Source organism: Crinia signifera, chromosome 2 (genome assembly GCF_055691185.1).
Source record: "Crinia signifera chromosome 2, ASM5569118v1, whole genome shotgun sequence".
In the NCBI taxonomy this organism is placed as follows: Eukaryota; Metazoa; Chordata; class Amphibia; order Anura; family Myobatrachidae; genus Crinia; species Crinia signifera.
This window is the reverse complement of record NC_139218.1, coordinates 334372425-334398734: the sequence shown is the minus strand read 5'-3', so window position 1 is coordinate 334398734 and position 26310 is coordinate 334372425. Positions and strand designations below refer to the sequence as shown.

The window sequence follows — 26310 nt, the reverse complement described above, 5'->3', positions numbered from 1 at the left end:
AAATTGTGCGTTTTAAGATTTTTATTTATGTGTGTGATGCCACCTGGACACTATCCCAATGATATAGGTGGAGCTTCAACTGCTGACATTAAGTGAAGAGATAATACTTTCCTTTAAAAGAGTTGTTGAAATGTCAGCTTTTTAAATGTTCATGTCTGGATTATCTTCTTTATGTCCCCAGTTTTGAGGCTAGTGGGGATATTCCAACGGATGTGGTATAGTAGTAGTAGTACTACTACGTTTATTTATAAGGCGCTGCAAAGTGACCGCAGCGTTCCGCAGTGTTCAGGGTTCCGCTGCACTCGCCACGCTGTGGCACGGTGACTCGCTACGCTCCCACCTATTCTATTCGCCCTCTATGGGGTCCTGGACCCCCATGAGGGAGAATAGCCAGTGGCCAGAACCCGTCTATCTGGGTTTTAACAGTCGGGATCCCGACGTCGGGTAAATGACTGTCGGGATCCCGTCCGGCACCCATTCCAAACTGCAGCCAATCGAATGCTCAAAGTGATCCCAACAGTATAGGATATTGTACTGGATGCTGTATTTTGTGTGTGACGAACATCTTTCCATTATGTGATAAAAGATGTATCAAACTTTGAAGAGGACAAGTGACGTGACGTATGAACAGTCAGGGACACATTGGGGAAGGGGAATAAATGAAACAAAATAACTCACCCAAATCTAATTCTCTCTGCACAAGTTACATCTGCTCCCCCTGCAGTGCACATGGTTTTGTCCATTTGAGAAGGAATTTGCCTTTGCATGTGAACCAGAATAAGGGCCTATGTCTGGCCAAAACTCAATAAAGAGTCAGATTAATCATTAAGTATTCACAAATTAATAATCATGGTGCTCAAACAATAAATATATCTTTGGGACACTGTGATATAATTAATATATTTTAAGGGCAACTAATTAATACATTTTAACATAGAAAACAGATTTATTACCAGAACAATATAAGAGTTAATAAATACTAATAAATAAAATAATGGGGGTGATCAGGGCTGGTGCTAGGGTGTTTGGCGCCCTCCTGCAAACTATAATTTTGCGCCCTCTCATACCACACAATAGTACCCCATCCCAAATGACATCAAATGGTAGCATAATCTTATTCACATTACACAGCACCAGTGCTATAACTAGTCATTATGGTGCCCTTTGGTAATTGGTGACTGCCCCACCACTTCAGTTAAAACTGGTAGAGTGCTCGCCTAAGGCGCAGAGCAAAAATTTAAGAGTGTGGCTTTATGGGAAAGGGCGTGGCCATATAAAAGTTCCAATAACTCCGTAATGCCCATAAAACATGCCTACTACACATTATTCCACCCACAGTAATTCACATTATATATTATGCTACACATCATGATGCCCCTAACACAGTATGCAGCACACCGTAATGCCCATTACACATTAATGCCATACATCATGATGCCCCTTACACAATATGCTGCACACCATAATGACCATATGACATTATGACACACATTTTTCTACACGTAATGCCCTGAGTTCTTCTGCATATACCCACAGTAGTAGTGCATAACATAACATAACGCCCACACTTACCGACAGTAGTAGCGCTGCTTATATATATATATATATATAAAAATAATGCCCACAGTTACATACAGTTACACATACATAACTGCTGATCTATGTGGGCTGCCTGCTAAATATGTTTTGTAGTTATTAATTATTTCATGCTTAGATCAGTCTAACTGGGTTCTACAGTGCAATGTTGGAGCTAGACCCCAGGAAGTCTATAGCAGTGTGACATACTCTATTATATATCCCCTGGCAACCCCATCCATGGCTGGAGCAGCCCCTACCTGAGATGCTGGTGGCCAGCTTGCCGTCACTGCAGTCCGGGGTCTCCTTCTCCTCCTACCTCTTAGGTCTGACCTCCAGCACCCACTGATCCTTCCTAAGTCTCACCCTCGGCCCCCTACAGCCCCCCTTCCCCCCTGCTTGCCCAGCTTATCCTTCCTGAGTGAGCACGGAGTTCCCGGAAACACAGCCTGTTCACTTGTTGCCCCCCGCATGCGCGCCGCAGGGTGTGCTCAGTCCCATGTACACCACCTCCCTGCACAGAGTGGCAGTCACTGCAGCTCGGCGCCTCTTCAGCTCGGTTCCTCCCTACACTGCAGAAGCTGCTGAGTGGCTAGCTCCAGCCTTGGGGGTGATAATGTTTTTGTGAATGTCTTAAGGCCAGATGTACCAATATTAATTAACTAAACTCCTAACACATCTTCAGTATCTGAATTACATTTGAATTAAATTTATGCCCACAAGAAAGCATGGTGGCTTTGTTTAGGCCTGAGGAATATTAATGTTCATAAACAAAATGATAAAAGCCGCAGTAATGAGAATGGAAGGGAATTAATATCTACAAATAACCAGCAGTCTGAAAGTGACATGTACCCTTTATAAGGTGATTGACTATAGCACTGCCCCGTAGTGCTACTCCTCTCATACCGCAATACGCACTGACAATGGGGGGCGATTCCCCACCTTATGATATGGGACAAAGGATTGCTGCAAATTTACTACTATTTATAGGTTTAGGGTAGTGGAGGCAAACCAGGACTTGGATAAGGATGATTGCTACTTAATGTATTACTACTACTACTGTTCTTATTATTAATACTGGACAGTAACACTGGACATATTTTGGTTTTCTTATTAATACCGTCTTGCTGATCAACTTCTGTGAGGATGGGCATGATATTATTTGAGACTATTGGTATTCATGTAATTTGTGGTGTACAATGAATACTGTTTTATAGAATGCAGTACACCATCCAGATTGCAATGCACATGGAGCTACTGTACACTCAGGGCCGGCGCCACCACTAGGCAAACCTAGGCATTTGCCTAGGGCGCCGGCCACTGGAGGGCGGAAAATGCCGCCCGGGTACCTGTACCTGTCTATTTAAATCTGGCGGCGGAGGCAGCGGGGGTCCCTGCAGTCTACCCGTACCCCTACTCTACCCCCCCTACCCCTACCCCCCCCCCCCCCGGCACCGGGGCGCCCCCAGCCCGACTCGCCTGGGGCGCTCCGGTGCCTTGCACCGGCCCTGTGTACACTGTAATTAAATACTGTGCTATATTGTACATACTGCATGTGATTAAGGATGAGATGTATTAAGGCTTGAAATGTGATGAAATGGAGAGTGATACACCACCAGCCAATCAGCTTCTTCCTGTCATTTTTCAAACACAGCCTGTGACAATGCAGGTAGAACCTGATTGGCTGGCAGTTTATCACTCCATTTTATTATTTTTCAAGCTTAGTACATCTGGCCCTACAGTATATGTCTTCTTATCCTGCAACAAGGTGCCATATATAGGGGGTGGTAGTGAATGTGCTGATCTAACTACATACAGGCATGCAGACCAGAAGGACAGTGTCACCACACCTGCCCAGATCACTGGTGACCTATCATTTTTACCTACTGTGTATCAATTGTATAAAAAAAAAATCTCATTCTTGGTTGTTCCATGAACCCAATATCGTTATTTACCACATGCCACATGTTGATTGAATGTGATATTTGTTATGTATAGACTGTTTTTCTGAAATAAAAAAAAAAAAACAGATGAAGCAGATGGGATCCCAGCATGAATAATATGTGCTATCATCCAAAGATAACATGGGATGAGCCTGATCTCTGCTGCAATTCCTCTGGGAACTCTTCTTGCAGGAAAACTTGCAGTCCAGTTGAGTTTCCGAGGCAGTGCGTATGAGATGTGTGCATTAGGGACATGCTGAAGTCTCTTTCCGCTGCACGTGTTATCATGTCAGCAAAAACCTTATTGATTTTGCTTTCTGCCTTGCTGACTTTTCCTTTACGCCTTACAGGAAACGGAGATGCACATTGTGCAGTGTGGAGGAATTTCACCCAGGAATGTTATAGTTCTTTTCTGTCTGTTCCTTTTATGATAAAAGCTGTTTCTGTAAAAACTGTAACTACATGTGTATGCAGATTATATTGATCATATCTATGTCTGGGGAGGGGGACACAGAGGGGACACAGAGTGCAGAAAATGCAGTCTCAGTGAAGTAGGAGTGTGTTTGTGTAATGGCATCTGAGGCATAGCAGTGCTGGGACACTTATGTACCAGGATCCATATCACTTTCTGTTGCTGGTATGCTGGCCATATAGACGCACTGCTTACAATGACAGCTGCCAGCATCAGGAAGCTGCTACTGATTGGATGCTTGTGTATACAAGGGCTAATTCATCATCCAATGCTGATTCTGCACGCACGTGGCAGCATGCATGCGTGACCCTTTAATCCGTGGCCACATTCTGGAATCTGTCTAAGGGCCAACAGGGCTGGCGGAGTGGTGTTGCGGGGAATGGGGGGGGGGGGGGGTGGCAGTGTGGTCTGGACAAAGGAAGCATGTCTAGACTGTTTCCATGGTTTGCTGTTGTTTTTTTTATTAGCAGGCAATCGAATAAAATCCAAATACCCGTGATCGCCGATCGCAAGTAATTAGATACTAGCCCGAGATTTATAAGCCTAAGTGTTCTAAAAACGTAATAAGTTATTGGAATAACAATTGTATCTGTTGTGTGTAATTATTGTAAAGAAGCAGAGCCAACAACTTTGAGTGTGCAAGAAATAACGTAACACACGGCGAGCAAAATGCAACCCATTGATAATAATTACTCTTTTCAGCCAGTCTTGTCCATCACAGTAAAGAAATGTATCTTACAATTCATTCCATCTTACAGAAGTAAACAGAGACATCGGGATTCTGACTATCGTAACATCCCTCTGAAAAAAAGTGGCTGAGTGATAAAGTGCTCAAAGACTCTAAAGCAGCTGTTAACAATCTACAGGTGTTATTCTAAAACTACCTCAGACAAATGGACAAATGGATAAAATGCATATTGCTGTGCAGCGCTCAAAAGGTCCTCCTTATATAGTCACCATAAATTCAATATGAGTCCAGATGGAACAATTGAAGATGATGTAATCCTATGTAGAAAGGGAGTAGCGGAGTGGAGATCGCACCAGTTTGTTATGTACTATGTTTGAAATTGTTTTGTAATTCTTATGGTTTTTATTGATCAAAATCCTTTAGGACTACTGACTATTGGAGTTAGTAATCTCCAATTGGTCACCAAATTACCCCTTGGTATATATCCCTGGGTTTACTTGTGACAGTCAGTGGTGCACCCCGAGTTTTAAAAAGGTCATATGTGACCATTGAGTTCAAGGGAGAACAAAGGGAAAAAAAGAAAACTCTGTTTGGGGGCACTCTTATGTCCTAGAGGATTATCTGTACTATGACTATTGATAATAAATAACTTTTATTGGTAATTCATTAAAATTATTGACCACCTTATGTTCTATGTCTTACACATCGCGAAATATTTCCATATTTTTAACAATCCACAGCTTGCTTTGTCCTAGCAAAAATGACCATCATATATCAAGCCACTTATCATCCAAAATATCGGACAGTTGTGTGGTTAAATCATAGGTCATTGGTTTCCTTTTACCGTCTCTGTGCATGCGATAATTGTTATTTCACTCTCTGATATTTAGAGATCAGGGAAACAAAGGGTCTGCCCTATATGGGGCTTCGTCACTTCTGCTGTTTACCCTTCATGTTCACAAACAGAGGAAGGGGAATGAGAGAGTGAGATGCCCCAGGGTTGTGACTGAGGGACAGAGTAGATAGCTGACTGTAGTGCCGATAAGGTTTCTCTTGGTGACCCTGTTACCATAAAGGCATTGCAGGGTACTTCCCAAATGAACCACAGTCAACCTTCCAGTTCGCTATGAGATAATGAGAAAAAAATGACTAGATCACTAGTGCAGAAGATATTTAGAAGAGGTCATCCCTGACGGAGATACACCACTTCTGCTTTGCTCCCTCTTATTGAAAAATAGGGGAGGGAGAATGAGAGTGGAGTCTTCCCGGGTTGTTACCGAGAATAGACTATGGGCAGTATTCAATGAGAAAAGTTCTCCGTGTTTTGTGGAGAATTTGTGCTTTGTTCGCCTTGGACGGAGCATTTTGCTCTCCAAAAGCGAGCAACCCTATTCAATGTGAAATATTCTCCGTCTTTTTAAGTGATTTTCTCCGTCTCTCTCCGTGTAGCAATTCTCCATCTTTTGATGGAGAGCTGGAATGTGAACTTTTAAACGGAAAGGTTTTTTTTTTTTAATTTTGGTGTCAAAAAATCAGGTTTTTTTTCCTGTGAAGGGGCATGTTATTTTTATTCATGTGTTTATAGCACATGAATATATATTTAATTTTAAAAAAAATATTTTTTTTCATTTTTTTTTTTTTACACAGTGCAGCCAGCAGGGGGCCCGAGCGCTCGAGCCGCTCATTAGATATTCATATATTCACTGCACCCGATAGTTAATATGCACGTTCGGATGCAGTGAATACTGGGTCCCCCGCTGGCTATAGGGGGGGGGCAGCCTGTGCTGCCTGGGTCCAGGGGAGCCCACCACCCCTATACATTCCTCTGGAGCAGCCAGGGAGACTTTAATCTCTCTCTGGCTGCTTCCGTGCTTCCGTCCCCCGGCTCCCTGAAAGCTCCCTGCTGCGGACGCTCGTCCGCTGCAGGGGTTAAGACTCGCCGCGAGTGGCGGCGAGTCTTAAATACATTGAATAGAGGGAGCAGGAGGCTCCGGAACGCGGAGAATCTCCGCTAAAACACGGAGAGTGCATGGAGAGCGAAATAAAACGCTCTCCATGCACGGAGAACTTTAACATTGAATACTGCCCTATATAGTTGATTACATTGCTGACAATTGTAATACAGGTGATCATGATACTATGTACGCATTGCAGGATGCATCCCTGAATTATTGGCAGCCCTCATATCAGCTATGAAATAGAACAGTGTAGTTTAGAGAGTGTAGATGTATTTTTACTGCTATGTTTATTCAATACAGCATCAATCATTAACATACTGTATACTCTCTAACAATCTCCTCTAATAAAACCCCCTCTCTCCTATTCACAAACTGTCTCTGCACTGTCAGTAACAATTGGCCTTATTCTGGTTCACTCTTAGAGGTGAACTAGAATAAGGCCCAATGTTACTAAGGGTGCATACACACTGTACATCTTTTTTGACCAATTTGGTTGAAAGACATTTCCATTGAACCCAGTGTCCTGGACTAAAGATGTTGACGAAATATATTGACGACAGACGAAAGAAGATAGATCTAGCTACAGTTTATAGGCTCTTTTTGAAAGATATTCAAATTGAGCTGCATGCACAGTTGACGAACAATCTTGATGAACAACTGGCGGGTATGCGCATCATCATTCATCGTTTGTTTGTTGACAATATCTTTTGTCAACATCTTTCGTCCAGGACACTGGGTTCAATGGAAATGTCTTTCAACCAAATTGGTCAAAAAAATTGTACAGTGTGTATGCACCTTAAATCTCATAACGTTTGGACACAAATGTATCTCTACTGAAGTTACTATTCACTCTGCAGTTCCCCTACCAGTATCTCATTTGTAGCGATCTACTGTATAACCTCTCTGTGGGTCAAAGCCGTATCACATTTGTTTAGATCTACTGTAATTAACATTTCTTGCACTATTAACACAATGGGGTTTATTCTAGTTCATTCTTTCTGACAAAATCCTTCTTAGATGGACAAAACCATGTGCACTGCAGGGGGGCAGATGTAACATGTGCAGAGAGAATTAGATTTGGGTAAGTTTTTTTGTTTCTGTGCAGGGAAAATACTGACTGCATGATTTTACACTGCAATATAGATCTCACTTTGAAGAAAAACCCCACCCAAATCTAATTCTCTCTGCACAAGTTACATCTGCCCCACCCGCAGTGCACATGGTTTTGTCCATCTAAGAAGGATTTTGTCAGAAAGAATGAACTAGAATAACCCCCAATATGAGAGACAGAAAATATTATGTATCTCTAAGAATCAAGACAAAGTGTGCTGGCCCTGAATAATTTCAGTTATAAAAATCTGTAACCTCTCTGAGGATCAAAAGCCATATGTCATTCATTGTAACATTTCATGTGCTTATCAGCACCATATGAGAGACAACATACATTATATATCTCTAAAAGTCAGGACAAAATGTATCGGCCCTGGGTATTCAGGTAATTAACACGTTATTGCACTGTATATGGGAGGACCAGGAGTGTTGGCACTGTGTTGACACAGCTGCAGCCCACCAAGTTGTTTGCATATAATGCTAAATTTACAATGCCTTTAGACATGCAATGGAAATACGGTATTACTCTCTACATTAGTCTAATACAAATCTTCCAACACAGGTGTGCCGTGATATGGATAGTAAGCATTTACCCACAAGCACTAATCGGCTCAAACATATCTTAGGAGTCTAATGCTCCTACACTGTATATAGGAGGACCGCAAGTGTTGACACTGTATCGACGCAGCTGCAGCCCACCAAGTTGTTTGCTTATAATGCTGAGTCTACAATGCCTTTAGACATGCAATGGAAATTTACTCTCGACATGAGTAATGTAATCCTCCAAGCATGTAAATCGAAGAAAGTGCAAAATAGTGAAAAAATGAAATTTTTTATTCAAGATGTGCACTTACAATTTATTGAAGGTTAAACAAGTATGTAACAAAGCCCAGGGCATAACAGGATGTCAGCTGTCCAATGGATAAGGCAGTGCAGCTCTGGAACTGGTGGCGCCGTCCAAGTGGCAAGACACGCCAATCTAGTTTCGGATCACCGGGATCCTTCTTCAGTAGCGTGTTCAGTTACCTCTGTCTGGTTTAAATACCCCTGGAGTCCATCCCTTACGACGTCACTTCCGCTTATCGCCTGAAGTAAATGGCCATGCGTTCCACGCTACGACCATAATGCGTTCCAGCAGTGTTAATATGAATGTACAAGGCTTTAACCGGAAGCAAGATGGCCGTGCGTTCCACTGCCCGACCATCCTGCGCTCCAGCAGCGTCTCCACAATAATTCCATGATAACATCTCAGCGTGATAAATACAATTGATGGCTATACCAGGGTTATAAATGGCAAAAAGATTGAGCGTACACTACTCACAAGGGAATGGATGGTACCAGGTGCATAAAGGTATCTATTATCACATCTTACGGGATCACCACGTGTCAAATACAAAGTAATGTACCAAAAGAGACAGTTGTCACAGTTGTCATCAGTTGTGTACTCACAGGGCAAACAGATGAAATTCTCCCATCTAGGTTTCTTTAGGGCTTCTATACTCCAGTCCTTATTGTAGTCACTTCAGAATTAGAGGTTTCTTGCATAAAGATGGACCCACTAAGTGAGTAGAATGTGCAGAAATTTCCGATGGTGTTTTTTTGCAGAGACTAAATATGCTTTTTTTATCGTGAGGCAAATCCAGTGCACCAGTGCCTGTTCAGAGACCGGCCAGCCCCTCTTGTTTGCATCATAAAGGATGAACAGAGCGTCCGTATTACGCAGTTCTGCTGTTCTGTCCACATATATTCGCAAGGCTCTTACTACGTATAAAGAGCTTGAATCCCCCGAGAAGGTAGAAACCACTATGGGTTGATTAATGTGATATGCCGATACCACCTTGGGCAAAAAATCTAACCCTACTCTAAGCTTCGCTCTGTTTTCATGAAAAACCAAATACAGGGAACGACAAGAAAGAGAATGAGCTCTGATACCCTTCTAGCAGAAGCCAATGCCAGCAAAAGTACCATTTTCCAAGTGAGCAGCCGCAAGTCTACTGACTATAAAGGTTCAAAGGTTTCTGATTGCAGAAAAGAAAGTACCAAGGGAGATCCCAAGGCTCCATCAGGGCCACCGCTGGTGGCAGAATATGGTGAACTCCTTTAAGAAAGGATTGAACCTCCAGTAGTAAGGCCAACCTACAGTGGAAAAATACAGACAAGGCCAATATCTGAATTATTAAGGAGCCTAGACGTAGGCCCGCTAAAAAACCATGGTAGACAGCTTCCTTTGTTCACACTAAGGTACATAAGCTTTCCAAATCCGATGATAATGAGAAGAGGTCACTTCCTTCTGAGCTTTCAACATCATTGGAATGACAGAAGTTGGAATACCTTGTCTTTTCAACAGTGTGGTTTCAATAGACGTTAAACGCAGACGTGGTAAGTCGGGGTAAACAAACGGTCCTTGTAGAAGAAGGTCCTCTCGAAGTGGAAGGCACCAAGGATCATCCACCAAGAGGTTCTGAAGGTCGGAGTACCATGCACATCGAGGCCAGTCTGGAGCTACTAGAATGACCATAGAGGATTCCTGCTTGATACATTTGAGTAGCCACGGAATGAGAGGAAACGGTGGAAATAGGTAAACAAGAGTGTAATGCCAAGGACTGGATAAGGCATCCACCGCTACTGCCGCTGGATACCTCATGCATGAGCAATAGGTTGGAAGCTTGTGATTCAAACAAGAAGCCATTAGGTCAATCTGCGGAATTCTCCATCATTGTGTGATCTGGCGGAACATGGATGGGTGAAAAACCCATTCCCCTGGTGGAGATCCTGGCGGCTGAGGTAATCCGCATCCCAGCTCTCCACCCCTGGGACAAAGATCTCCAAGAAATTTGCTGCGTGGCGTGTGAAAAGCAGAAATGGTCTTACCCCTTGCATCGCTCTGCGACTAAGAGTGGCCCTGATTCCTGATATATGCTACCACTGTAGCATTGTCCGACTGTATACTTATGGCTTTCCCTCTGAGGAGAAGAGTGGCCTGAAAAAGGGCTAGATGTATGGCTCTGAGTTCCAAAACATTTATGGACAGCCTGGATTTCTGAGCTTACCATCGTCCTTGGAACTGGTAACCTATATCAACTGCATCCCAGCCTCTGAGGCTGGCGTCTGTTGTCAATATGGTCCAGTCCTGTTATGCAAAACTGCGACCCTCCAACAGATTTGTCGTGTTGAGCCACCATTGGAGTGGCAGTCGAGTTCAGGGCGCCTCACCTGTTTGTGCAAGTGAAGATGAGACCCCGTCCATTGGCTTAAAAGGTCTAACTGGAAAGTTTGGGAATGAAAGACAGGGCCTCGAAAGAAGCCACCATTTTTCCTAGTAGTTGTATACAAAGGTGTACCGAAACCAACTTGTCCTGTAACACCTTCCTGATCAGCTCCTGTAGGGATTGGATATTTTCCAGTGGCCCAAAAACCTTGTTCTGTACTGCTAATAGGAGTCTTAGAAACACCAGTCTTTGAGCTGGAATTAGTTGTGATTTTTTTTAATTGAGGATTCAAACGTGTTGGATGTGAAATTGACAAGTCCGATGTGCCTTTTGCTGGAGCTGTTCCGAGGAGGGTGCCTTTATCAGCAGGTTGTCTAAATAATAAAGTCTTAAAGACGTAGGGTCTTAACCATGCATACCATTATCTTTGTAAACATCCTTGGTGCTGAAGATAGGCCGAACGAAAGAGCTTGAAATTGAAAATGTAGATTGTGAACCGCAAATCTCAGATATATTTGATGTTGTTCAAATGAACATGCAGGTACACATCTTTTATGTCCAGGGATATTAAGAATTCCAGTGGTTCCAGACTTGCAATTGCTGAACGAATAGATTCCATCTTGAATCTGTGTTAAAAAATTTAGGGTTTTGAGATTTAGAATTGGTAGTGACGATCTATCTGGTTTTGGAACGACAAAAAGATATGAATAGAAACCCATACCGCACTGGCCCATAGGAACTTGTATTATTACTTTTGCCTGCAAGAGAGTATTTATAACTGTTAGAATTACCTCTTGTTTTACTATTTCAACTGGAAGTCCTGTAGTAAAGAACCGGTTTGGGGGAGGGGAGGCAAATTCCAAACCAGACCCGCTCCAGGGTGGGGAGTTTGACTGGGGCGGTACAACTGTCAAACTATAACGCAGGTGTCCTAAGGTGAGCTGAGGGAGGACAGAAACCTCCCGTGGAGCAGAAGGGCAAAATTTATCCCGTGGAGCAGAATGGATCATAATTTCTTGAACCCAATTGTTGTTGCAAGTCTGTAACCACTGTTCCCGGAAATCCAACAAACACGCTCCCACTCTGGGGTCCCCCAGGTGGGTTGGAAGCCCGTCATGTTAAATGTTTTTCCATGGGCTTAACCTCTGGTCGACGGGAAGCTGTGGCGGAAGACAAGGAGAAAGAGTGCAGATTTCTGCCTCTAACTCTGTTTGATGTGGCAGATCTTCTGGGTTTTCCTCTAAATCTATAGCCATGAAAGAAACTAAAAGACAGTCCTGAGAAAGTTGTTTTTGCTGGTGGAGCTGCCGAGGGTAAAAAGATAGATTTCCAACCTGTTGCCTGGGCAATGAGCTTATCCAGCTCCTGTCCAAACAGTCCCTCTCCAGCATACGGTAAAGACTCGACTGCCTTCTTGATCTCCGCTTCAGCCTGCCGGGACCAGAGCCAAAGAGTACACCTTGCTGATATGGACAAGGCCGAGATTTTTGCCGCCAGTTCCAGAACGTCCCCGAAAGCTTCACCACACTGCAGATTCCTTAATATATACCACTAAGGGAATCAATTATGCTTTAGGACATTTGAAGACCCCTAAAAGTTCTTCCGCCCATACCTCCATTGCTCTGTTAACCCAAGTGCTCACTGAAGCAGGTCTATGAAGAAAGCCCGCTGTCACGTAAATAGACTAAAGGGTCGTTTCTAACCTACAGTCTGAGGGTTCCTTCAATACCACTGCTGCTGGGACCGGTAAAGTTGCCTGTTTTGATAACCATGATACCGATGTATCAGCTGGTGGAGGATTTTCCCACATGGCACTTGATTCCTGTGGAAAGGGGTAGTAAATACTGAACCATTTGGAATTTTTTATCAGGAGTTTTTAATGTAATTGCAATAACACCCACACAGAACACATATAGCAGAATGTGAAAAAAAAAACACAGTGAAAGGGCAATAGGAAAGAGGAGCCTTCAAATCCTTGATTGACCCGGAGCCCACGTCTACAACCGTCACTACACTCCCACTCGAACAAAGAGCAGCACTTACAGTTTCCATTTTCCAGTGTGGGACAATCACAGGCACTGGATCCACAGTGTGTAACAGGACCAGTCCTTCCTGAGTCTGCCTCGTGGGGAGAAGATGGCGCCTGAGCATCTCTGCGCTCATATAGCCCCGGCGGTATCACTTCTGGGTTAGCCGCCTCGCGCAAAGGCAACCAGCACACAAAGTTCAAATTGGCAGACAGGGACCTGCGCCACATAGCATGTACAGTGCCCCTGAAATATGTGGCTTTGGCCGCAGGCTCCGTCACTAGCCATGAGCAGCTGCGGTGGAGACCCTCTGATGTGGCTGCACCAGTGGTCCGGCCACCAGAGGAACACTGCATGTGGTTGTGACTGGACCCGTTCAGGGGCTCCCCCGATGCAGGCAGACAGCAGCTATCTTGTTCTCCTGTCCTCTTGCCTAAAAAAAAAAAAATAATAATAATAAAATGACACAAAAAAATGACAGTCTCCTGTAGAAGACTAAATCCCAGGGAACCGACTCCTCTGGCACTTTTTCTATGACTGGAGTCTGGGAGGGGGGATAGAGGTGAGGAGCCTGCCACACTTCAAAAAATTTTAAAGTGCCGACTCCTGCTAACACTCACTCTATCCCCAATGTAAGTGGACTTCAGTTTCCCCTGTGAATGAAGCAGAAAGATACCAATTCATTCCATTGTACGTAATGTATGTTCAATAATTTTAGTGGACCCCCTATTTTGCCATTTATACAGCAGTCATCGTAACAGTAAAAAAAATGTATAATTTATTTCCATGTAACCATCATCAACCATCATCAACCATGTAACAATTTATGTTACGAGTCTGAAAGATGTTCTGACCACGGTTGTCAACCCACAGCCGGGACCGCTGTTTAGAACGGCCACGGTGCACCCTACACTGACTCTGTTGACTCCCTCTGATAGATTGCGGATACCTGCTGGCACTAGACTTCACCTATAATCACCACTTTTGATGGTGCGAGTTAAGCCCGCCCCAATACTGTGGTCTTTTTTTATGTGGAGGCTGCAAAAATACTGGTGGCGCCTTGGGACTTTTTATATATTCAGGAGAGACTTGATTTCTGAGGACACCTCCAACAATACCTAACTGTCTTATACCAAGACTAATGTTGATGTTTACGTTGGTTATATAAAAACTTTAAATCAAATGAGCTTTTTGTCCTTTTGCTACTTTTTAAATATTACCTTTCAGTCTGTAGCAGGCGAGTCCCAGCAGGGATGGCGAATCCCGGCCTGGATTGAATACTGAACTGTCGATTTACATTACAGTCTGTAGCAGGCGAGTCCCGGTAGGGATGGCTGTTGCCGGCCCGGATTGAATACTGAACTGTCGATATTTCCACTGTCAGTAATATTGACAGAGTTTGAATAGAACACCCCCCCCCCCCCACCGCAAATTAGACAAATAAGTATGTGATGTCGCAATATAGAAAGTAACTGCTTTATAGCTGTGCTGCCATGTTGTTCACTGCCAGCCTACTGAACTGTAAGCAATGGCTTATAATTACTTCAGAAAGTCTAATTAGCTATTTAGTTGTGGGGCAATATGTGATAGGCATCGAGGTGAATGCTGGCTATTTCTGCGAGATTGTCTCATTTTTAAATGGCAATTCTTGACTAGGTAAAACCAACCAGTAAATGATTGCCACTTTTTTTTTTTTTTAAATGGGCAGGGTATCAGAAATTTCTTATCCCTTTGAGTGCCAGGGAATTTGTCAAAATAGGTGTGAAATTTGGAAGCAAACATTTTTATTCATTTTAATGTCCTGTAATGTTTACCTTATATAGGAAATACTAGTAAACCCGCTCGAAGCAACAGCTTTGAAAGCTAGTCTACTACCTTCTGTGTTTTTGCATGTGTTAGAAAGAGATGTAGTTTCACTTTCTGCCAGCAGATGGCAGTGTTTCGGAGACTCACAGACACTAGACATTTACATAGATGATAATTTTTTATACAAATTTTTTATTTTAATTTATATAACAAATGTGAGTGACACATTTTTTGTGGATATTTTGTGCATCTCTCACAGAGGGTTAATACCTTGCACCTTGCCTGTTATTTCATATTGCCCTTGGTGTTTTTTCCTCCAATTGTAGCTTGTGGCTCATGGATTATTTTTAATTTAGAAGTGGGAATTGTAGGGCATAATATGAATAGGTTTTAAGTTTCAGATATTCTGTAATAAAACCTAATTTTCACTTACAGTAAGTCAGTTTTAGATGCAAAAGCACTTTCATATAATAATTGTTTAATGATTTAATGTGATCAATGAATCAATTGCATACTGTTTGCTTGCTTATGTTAAGATGTCCTACTTTTATTGAGGCTAAAATACTATTCTCTGTAATGATAATGCTGAAAAAAAAAACAGATTTTTGAATGAATTTTATTATCTTGTTTTGTAATAACATATTTTTCTCTTTTTTCCCCCTTTGCAGACCTTTATCGTTCTAAACAGTGGAAAAACAATCTTCAGATTTAGTGCCACGCCTGCCTTGTATATTTTAAGTCCTTTTAACCCATTAAGGAAAATAGCTATTAAAATTTTGATACATTCATATCCTTTTTTCATTTACCTATAGTTTTTTTATGTTGGTACAAATATCAAAAGTTTGAAGGGATTGCAACATTCACACACATGAAACATTTATTCACCAATATTATACTGTAGGAACATTTTATTCACAACAGATGATGTGTACAATGCTGATGTATTTTCCTGATTCAGCTGCAGACTGCAGACAGTTCCTGTTTCTGTGTTATGACAGCACGCTACGGGTGAACTATGGGAAGCACACTGCGCTGTATGGGCTCTTGTAAATGAGTGCACCAATCCTACACTCTCTTAACATGTGTGTTTACATTAATAGGAATGTACAGTTTTAGCCAAATAACAATTCACTAGTTACTAGTACCTGTGAGTCAAGTCAAAATTTCACAGCCAAACATTCCTTACCATGCATGTTAAAGAAACATAAGACTGGTTCATATACTGTACTGTATATGACGCTTGTTGACATGAGTCCTGCTTAGATCATAGATGCTAATTATGACAAATCTTCTAGTGGTGAAAATAATGGACATCTGGAGCCAAATGTAATAGGGTGAGAGAATCAGAATGATATGAGAATCAGAAGAGATTTTGGGAGAGTTTTCCCATTTTTTTTTAAAGCGGCAATCATTTACGTGGCAAAATAAACCTGGCTTTGCCGTGTAAATGATTGCCGCTTTAAAAAAAAAATTGGTGAAAAGCCTCCTAAAATCTCTCACTTTCTGATTCTCGCACCCTATTAAACACTTGGCCCCTGGTTTATAAAAAATTGTGGCTAGTTCTTAGCTGTAGAGGTGTTTAGATGTTGAGTGCGTATCTAAAATATACAGCAGGCAGCCTAATCTCAGCCTAGCAGCTGTGCACCAGAAATGTAGGGATGCGTGCTCATGTCCTTGGAGCTATCATTGGTTGATCAGCAGTGTGGTCCTGTCCCCTCTCACAGTCAGCGCTGAATAGATGCAAAGGACTGAGTAATGTCAGAACCTGGGCACGACCCCTCTCCCGTAGTTGTGGCACCTGAAATTGTCATGGCCCCTCGCCCCCTCCTATTTCCCAACTCACTGCACCCTCCTGAGTGAGGCGGAGCCACCTGAGAACTTAGGCCCCAGGGAGGAGAAGTGTCACTTAGTTGAAGGTTGTGGCTGCCAAAAGGGTCAATAAATAAGGCCGGTGTGTCCTGTGGGTCATCACCCCCTTCCCCCGGATCCACCTCTGTCTCTGTCCCAGTGGTGGGGCTGTGACAAAGGGGCACATTTAGTAATTATTGCCTTCTAGACTTTACAATTATAATTTCTTATTACTGTGTACCCTGGCAGTAAAAAAATTAATCCTCCCACCTGGTGATTGATTACGTGCCGTGCTAACCTGAAATGTTGAAGACCATTTTTTTTCAATATTATGCATAAATAATAATTTTGTATTACATATTTTTATACCCCAGAATAGGCTTATGCTACTGCATGTTCCAGCATGCTTTGTCAGCATTTGAGATAAATTTGCCTCTAAAAAAGTTATCATTAAGTCTGTAGGTTTTAGGGGCTTTAGGGTGTTTAGACATATAATATATGTAGTCGATATCATGAGACACAATTTTGGAAAAAAATTAATTTTGCCTCGTTTCCAGATCTGAATTTGGCAGGAAGATTAGAGTGGATGCCCACGTTCAACACTTTTCAGTAACATTTACTGCATATGATTAAGAAATCTGGTATTTAAATCATGCTTGACATTTTGTTTTCCCCAAATAGTTTTTTTTCCTTGACTACAGCATACAGTATTTAGCATGATCATTATGTTAACTATTTTGACCAACTGCGTATTCATGACTTTTAGTAATCCCCCGGACTGGTCTAAACAAGTGGAGTAAGTACACCTAATTTATTGATGTACAGTATGTATAAGAAATGTTACATGTACAGTAATTTGCTATGTAAATAAGCGGAAGGACATTTTTAGGGCAAAGTTATAATGTGCCATCACACCATCTTGGAGGGCAATTAAAACATTTTGCATACGGCTGTATCAATTCTAGTGGGGCTATTAGTGTAGCTGGAAGTGAGAGCACATAGGTGACCGCGGTCATTCGCCAACATGCTTGCCAATGATTTTATAGGCTTGAATATGCTCTCATGGGGCACACTCCTGCAATGTTGGGCTAGTGCACCAATATTGCGGCAGACAAAACAGCAGGTCTGGTTAGCTAACGTTAAAAAAATTATTTATTTTCTGTTAAGAAGACCTGTCGCCAAGCATTTACTATATGGCTTTACTATAGTACTATATGGGGGAAATTTACTAAGCTAAATACGGCTTCTTATAAACTTTGTTTAATTTTGCTTTTACAATTGTATTTACGCTATGACAATAAACATATCTTCTATAGTTATTTACTATGCCCTCAGTATGTTATACCAGATACCACAGTCCTGAGGTACAGTAGCATTAACAGTCCTTAAATTTCTTCAGCATGATAGGGATTAACATATTTACAATGGGATGTGCTGTTGTGACCACTTCTTCATTTTAACGAGCCTGTGTGCTACTGATTGAGGTGACCCTAATCTGCACATTAGATTTGTTTTGAACAAAAGCTAACTTTTATAGATAGGCTACATTATAAATATCCTACTCATGTCTGTTGCATTGTGTTACAATCACCACGGTGACAGAAACTCTTTAAGAGTTTGAATAATACCCCTTTCACACTGCACTTGTAAAACGGTATATTGCCATTTTTTTCACATTTCAACACATTTAAGGCTGCAGTGGGAAAGTGCCAGAGTTGATTTACCGGTTAAAGATAACCGGTATTTCAACACGTTTAAAAAGCAGAGTCCTACACGTTTCAGAGCCGTTTTTTATGCAGTGAGAATGGCTCTGAAACGGTATTTAGCAAAAAACAACAGATTACAGACCTGTGATAGGCTGTCCCCTGCTTTCTGCCTTGAAACGTGTTGAGGGGATTAAAACGGGTTGACTGATGTGAATGGTATATAAATGGTATTTAAAATGGTAATCTACTGCAATGTCAAGGCTCAGACCCGTTTTAAATACCGTTTTAAAATACCATTTTTTAAAACGTTTAGGCAGTGTGAAAGTGGTATAAGAATACTTCAAATATGTTGACCTTTTTTATTGTAAAGGTACCCATGCACGGTGCAATGATTGTATACAATTTGGACTAGATTTTGCAATGCAATAAGATGCAATGAGATGAGATCTAGTGACGGGAGCTTGCATCTCATCGCACCCAGCAATTGTATAGTGTATTGGCACCATAAGTGGTTTATTTAAAAGAAAGCATTGACTGCGCAGTGTCTCTCTCCTTGTACAAATGAACTCCAAGCATGGGTGTTTGGCAGAAAGATGATTATTAAGATGGTCCTTTATAGTAGTGTAAATAACTGGTTTGCATTGGCCCTCTTTAATGTTTATGGTTGCTTTCACAGGTATACCTTTACGGGAATTTATACGTTTGAATCGCTTGTGAAAATCATTGCAAGAGGTTTTTGTATAGATGGTTTTACATTTTTGCGGGATCCATGGAATTGGTTAGATTTCAGCGTTATTTCGATGGCGTAAGTTTCTTTCTTTATATTATAATGCTGAGCTTGTTCTTGTTATATACTGTATGTGCGAAATGTAATAGTGAGCAAATGTGATAAATGAAGAATACAATGAAGTACTGTGTTTTATTGCTAAATATTTCATATGTAAATGAACAAGAATGCCAGGGTCATTTACATGCCAAATTGTGGCCCCTTAGCGCACATGTTATGTCACAACATCATACGGTCTTAGAGACTGGAGTCATTTTTTTAATCTTTTATTTATGGCCCTTAGTTGCAAATAATCAGGTGTTATCCTATACTTTTGATGGGACAACTTTTTGTTACCATCTGTGTGCACATTTTAGTGTATAAGAATACCATATTTCCCAACTTTCCTAAATTAGGCACTTTTAGATTTTCGTAGGTGGGAGGTATTCTACTACCAACACACAGTGGAGGCAGGTGCCCCCAAGGTGTGTGGCATTAAACAATTAGGAGTTTTACTGGTAAAGATTTCCAGCAGGGCTGTAGCCCCACCCACTATAATGTTTCGCCTACAGATAGACACTCCCATTACTGCTTAAGAATTGATGCAATGTAACAAAAATTTGCAAAATTCAAGTGATCTATTAGGGAGAGTTCTTAAGACCCTTTCTTCTCATTATTACAACTGTAAACTAGAATGTGTTTGATGGTATATTTTTTTTAACACGCACATATTTTCAGGCTGACCTAGAATCTTGCAAAAATAAAAGAGTAATTTCAATGGCCCAGTATATTTGCATATACTGAAATGCCTTTTGCTTATGTAGTTTCTCACACTGCACCATGACCTATGCCAGGCCTAGCCAACCTGTAGCTCTCCAACTGTTGTGAAACGACAAGCACCATCATATCCTCTCAGCTGGTAAAGCATGCTGGGATAGTTTCATAACAGCCTGAAAGACACATGTTGGCCATGTCTGACCTACGCACTGTAATTCATTATAATAATTCTATATATGAATATAACCCTTCTGACAAATTTTTATTTTGTATATTGTTTCAGCTCATTACTGCATAATACTTTTGTGTATATAAAAAGATTAAAAATTATTTACCCCCATTACTACGGAATTTGTGTGAAAGGAACACTGTGGTCTGCGATAGTGGGTGCAGTAGATCACTGACCACATTTTCAGTCACTGACAACTTCATTATTTAGGACAGTTATTATTTCATCATAATATTATTTATTCTGAAAGAGCAGACCATATATACTAGTTATTTTAAGCTTCTATATTTGTATGCCAGGATGTAACTCAATAGTATCATTTAGATTTTTTTTCCAGGTATATATAAAATCCTCATCCAGTTCAGGACAACATATCACAATATAACACCACATCCATTCAACAGTTCTCCACACATACAGTAGGGCCTTATTCTAGTTCACTCTTTCTGACAAAATCCTTCTTAGATGGACAAAACCATGTGCACTGCAGGGGGGCAGATTTAAAATGTGCAGAGAGAATTAGATTTGGGTGAGTTATTTTGTTTCTGTGCAGGGTAAATACTGGCTGCTTTATTTTTACACTGCAATATAGACCTCACTTTGTAGTAAAACCCCACCCAAATCTAATTCTCTCTGCACAAGTTACATCTGCCCCCTGCAGTGCACATGGTTTTGTCCATCTAAGAAGGATTTTGTCAGAAAGAGTGAACTAGAATAAGACCCATAGTTTGGGATGTAGGACACAGGTGTTTGTCCATGATTTATTGGTATTGTGCAAATTGTTACAGAGACTTAGGGCCTTATTCTGTTCCACTCGCTCCCCCGCGTGTTCGCACGGGGGAGCAATGTTTTCATAATGCACATATGCATACGCTGGGTGCAAACGGGCATGGCACTGCTAGTCCGCCATCCTATTCGCACCTACCAGTGCGGTCGGGGAACGTGAGGCGGCGGAGAGGGGATAAGCCCATGGGAACGCCCAGCGTTCCCATGGAAATTAGGCAGTGACACAGCTGCCGGGGGTGGGCAGCTGACATCACCAGATGTCAGCTGCCCGTCCTCTTCCTGTACAAGGAACACACAAAATGAAGACACCTGAGAGTGTCTTAGTTTTGTCTTTACTTTCCAAATCATTCGATGTTTATGCAAAACATCCACTTGCAGTCGTGCGCGTGCGCGGGGGGGGGGGGGAGCAGCGGCTGTACGAGCAGCAGTCAGTGTTTAATCCACACGCAACGCTGCAAAATTCACAGTGTAGCGTGTGGACCACAATAAGGTCCTCAATGAGAATTAGAGAAAACACAATCTGTGTCAAGTTTTTTCTATTGGACACGAGTGTCTTTGTAGACAGAAGCATGTTACCTTCACTGACAAGCCACACTTTCAATAATTATACTAGATACCACACTGTGGTGCCTCATGACACTTACAGACAAAACAGAAGCTGGTGGCTGTTATTCATAACATATGTGGACAAACAGAAGCAAATCCTGTCCCTTCTCACATAATTGATCCTAAGGATGACATATAAACACAATTTACTTAAATGTAATACTTTATTCTGAATTTCTCAATAGGAAACATTTAGTGTAGGGGTGCCATGAAACTACATTGATGCTCTAGGGCAGTGATTCCCAACCCTGGTCCTCAAGTACCCCCAACAGTGCACGTTTTCCAGGTCACCCGGCAGGTGCACTCATTATACAGGCACATTTGTAAAGATCCACAGGTGCAGCTAATTATAGCACTTGTGATTCTGTGTGGAGACCTGCAAAACATGCACTGTTGGGGGTACTTGAGGACCAGGGTTGGGAACCACTGCTCTAATGCAGTGGTAGCCAACTCCAGTCCTCGAGAGCTACCAACAGTGCATGTTTTCCAGCTCATCTCGCAGGTACACAGCTGCACTCATTACTGTCTAACACATATTAAAAGATCCACAGGTGGAGCTAATTACTTCACTTGTGATTCTGTGAGGAGATCTGGAAAACATTAACTGTTGGTAGCTGTAGGACTGGAGTTGGCTATTCCTGCTCTAGGGCACCATGATTGAAAAAAGTTTGGAAACAACTGCTACTGTATATACTATAAATATTACTGTATAATTGATAAAATTAAAACCCAACATTCCAGTCCATCAATGATTCAAAAACTGACAACTATAGGAAGTTAACCAATAATAGGAGATAAAATGCATATTGATACTGTCTCCAGTATATTGCTACATTTTGACTGAACCCCCCCCCCCCCCCCCCCCACACACATTTTAGTTGTTCTTTTGTCAATTGCGTTGCGACTGCTAGGGGATAATATTACGCAACAATATTGCACCTTGTGTACACACCTTGGGTGAAATTGAATAGGATGAGAGATTCAGAAAGTGAGAGATTTGGTAAGAAATCTCCAGTTTTTTTTAAATCATCAATCTTTTACACCGCAAAACCAGTTAGATTTGACAGTGTAAATGATTTCCGCTTTAAAAAAAATCTACCAAATCTCTCACTCTCTGAATCTCATCCTATTAAATTCACCCCACATATCATACGTCTGTATACTATTCTACTTTTGTTTTATTATCTCTGGTATTATAAATGAAAGTTTAAAACAACAACAACAACAAAATAAAAAATTGGTTCATAAGATAATTGTATATCTGGTATGTAATTCTGCCACTACATACTTTTACTAAGAACTGTGGGGGGTTTTCTAGTTCACTCCTGCACTGCAGGTGGGGTAGATGTTACTTGTGCAGAGAGTTAGATTTGGGTGGGGTTTTACTTCAAAGTGAGATCTATATTGCAGTGTAAAAATAAAGCAGTCAGTATTTTCCCTGAACAGAAACAAAATAACTCACACAAATCTAAGTCTCTCTCTATAATCCCCTATCTGTTATGGGATCTGGACTTTGTGTCGACAGCCAATTGGTTGACCACTGTTTGTTGACATATATTAGGTCGACATTGACGATAGGTCGATACAACCAATCAGTAGATAGGGTAGTGAAAAAGTCAACATGAGTCAATCATGAGTTTTTCTGAGTTTCATTTTTATTTTACTGTCCATGTGGACACCAAATTGGAAATGGAAATTTCCCAAAAACATAGCAATGGAAGTCTACCAATCAAGGGTGCGCTGTACACTAATTGTGAGTCCTTGTACTCCAATATACAAACTGACAACAACAAAAACATGAAAAAATGACGTCAAACTTTTCAGATATCAACCATTTCCTTGATAGCCTTTTGACAGTGTCGACCCATTCACCATGTCGACAATTTGGCATGGTCACCAGACTCACATCACAATACAGCCTGCCCTTAGATGTCATCTGAACAGCTATAAAAAAAAGATGTCCATTCAGTTCTTTCATTCTTTTAACCCTTTGAGTGCCAAGTGAATCTGTCAAAGTTGGTGTAAAAAATGGCAAACAAATATTGTTATTCAGCATATTACCCGTAATAATCGCCTTATAACAGAAATATGATATGTTTTTTACACAACATTTTTTTATTTGAATTTATATAACAAATGTGGGCGACAGTGGCATTTTTAACGGATATTTGAACATCTCTCACAGAGACGTTGGTACTCAAAGGGTTAAATATCAAGCTGTAAAACTGCTGCGAATTTTGGCAAAAAATTTACACGACTAATTGCAATTATGGACCAGCCTGTTCCCTGTCCAGCCAAGTTCCTTATTTCTGTGCTCGTAGATGCTAACATGCCCCAGATAAGAAGACACAAAGCTTAATATCTGTCCCTCTTAAGTCACAAATACATAAAAGCAATATTGCTTCCATGTGATCCTTTTGCGCATTGTGCAATGAGACCAATAAAGTTTGACACTACTCCCACAGCAGGAAAACAGGTAGGTAGCATACCATTGAAGTACAGAGCTTATCCAATGCAGAGATGTAAGACCATAGGACCTTTCCATTTGGATGTGACCTTTAGTAACAGCTGTAAAGACTCATGAATCTATCTATATTTTTCCCATGTAACTACCACTACCACAACTTAACAGTTGAATCAGGTGTTCAAGTGGTCATATTCAGGTTAACTTAGAGCACCATGGGAAAGAGGTCACCTTTCTGCTATCCAACAGTATTGGAATGACGTCCCTAAGCCAGTTAGTCTCTTGGGATAGAGCCCCTTTTAACCAAATTTGTGAACATTTTACATTCTGTTTAACTTAAAAGACAACTGGGTAAATTGTGGGCCACATTCACAGTTGGAAGCAAAGGTAATAGCAAAATGTGTCAGATGATAAGTGGCATTTTTGCATCCTTATTCTACTTGCGAATCCCTTCCTTGCCATGTACAGATGTGCTGGGAATGACACAGAATCCATGGCTTGGCAGGGAGTACACAACATGCTGAACATCACAGTTTTTGTAATGTGTACACATTACAGTAACGTTAATAAGTAGTCAAGAGCCTTGGAATATGTGCAATGCTAATTTAGCAAGAAACCGATATTTCTGTATGGCAGCACTCATAAACATAAGGGCTGCCTCCCCCTTTCAAACAGAATAGACATATTTTATTTGATTTGTGTTAAATGAGTTTTCATTGCAGTTTAACTTGACTCTTAGGACGCAGTTTCAACATATTTGCATTAATAAGTATTTTAGTCATTTTCAGCCAATCAACTCACCATGCAGCTCTCATTATCATCAGTTCACAACTTGCACCATTACAATTGCTGTATTTTGGCCGTGGCTACACACTTCCTGCAAACACTGGTCCAGCCCACTTGACGTAGAGAGTTGCCGGTCTAGCTAGAATGTAAAAAAGATGCCAAAAATGACAACTTGTGTTTGAGGCATAATTTTATAGTGCAGGTCAGTTTATCAGAGGTTGAGTATATGCATTTTTTTTATTGCAATTCTGTTTGTTTACTTTTACTAAAGATAACAATGTGCTCATAAATCAGAAGTGCCTTGTTAAAAAGTACCCATTACTCTCATTCTGTGGGGGCCACCAATTTTTTGGGCTGGTCCAAGATTCCGATGATTTGAGCCTAAAACTAGTGAAGTGCCTCCTGACTCAGGCCGTCGATTAGAGTAGAGACTACCAGGGAACAATAGCTTGCAGACAAACACAAATATTATGTTACATAAACATACAAACACACACAGACACAAGCACACACACACGCACACACACACACACACACACACACACACAAATAGTAGACCTTTTCTAAGAGATGGCTTGCATCTTAGGAGTAGCAGTCCTTTAATGATCCCCTGGGAGCAAGTGGTTATTGTTGATCTTCTATAAAACCATCTCCAACATTACAAGTAACTCTGATTTGATTCTGCAGGTATGTAACAGAGTTTGTAAACCTAGGCAATGTTTCAGCTCTACGCACTTTCAGAGTTCTGAGAGCTTTGAAAACTATATCTGTAATACCAGGTAAGGTGGCCTGCAGTTGATGTTAGGTGTTGGTTAGGCCCTGTGACGTACTTCCTGTGTAGCTGTTTTGTGTTTTGTCATTGTGTTTGTGTGTGACCTCCCTTATTGCAGATATGTGACAGAGTTTGTGGACCTTGGGAATGTCTCAGCGCTGAGAACATTCAGAGTTCTCCGAGCTTTGAAAACTATCTCTGTCATTCCAGGTGAGAAACAATTTAAACACTAAGGCTGATCTTTTACATACGTTGTTCAGTTTCTTTTCAAAAATGGTACAAATACATTTTTGACAGGCTTTGCAGTCTGCCCTCTTCTAATGCACATGAGGTTGGGGAATGCAGGTCATACTGCCCCCATGCATTATTGGATGGTCATTTATGAACAGAGTGTTTCAGCGCATCAGATTTGTCAAGATGAGGGATGGGGCAGATTCAATTAGACACGGGTCATCCTCACCCTGAGCTGTTCAATTACTAGCCAATTTCCCTGTGTGGTAACCCCCAAAGCGTTAAGTGCACAGGGTAGTGGCAGCAATTGAAAGCTCCGGGCAGAACTTTTGGGTGTTTTTTGCTTTGTAGCACTCTATCAAAAGTGACCTCCAATAACTTTTAGTTACCTGTAATCTGGCAAAATATCTTTCAAGGTACCCCCATGTTCCCGTGTCACCATGCATATGGTCCACGTTTATTTATCCTCTTTATACACCAAGACTGCCAAGCCTAAGGTTAAGACGGATTACATTTGTTGCATGGCTCAGAGAATCATTGGCTTTTTTTTT

General features: G+C 41.4%; 1 protein-coding gene across 8 annotated transcripts in view; it reads left to right on the top strand.

Annotated features, from left to right (window-relative positions):
- SCN8A (sodium voltage-gated channel alpha subunit 8) overlaps positions 1 to 26310 on the top strand; it is a 192284-nt gene that overhangs the window by 74635 nt on the left and 91339 nt on the right. For 5 of the 8 annotated variants that reach the window (XM_083169475.1, XM_083169472.1, XM_083169474.1 and 2 more), the window contains exons 3-6: positions 15457 to 15576; positions 17344 to 17432; positions 19019 to 19147; positions 25444 to 25535. In XM_083169475.1, coding sequence (XP_083025601.1) covers positions 15457 to 15576; positions 17344 to 17432; positions 19019 to 19147; positions 25444 to 25535 — 430 coding nt within the window. Of the gene's footprint in view, positions 1 to 15456; positions 15577 to 17343; positions 17433 to 19018; positions 19148 to 25443; positions 25536 to 25646; positions 25739 to 26310 lie in introns of all 8 variants that reach the window. The other 3 variants (XM_083169477.1, XM_083169473.1, XM_083169471.1) reach the window with 1 other exon arrangement.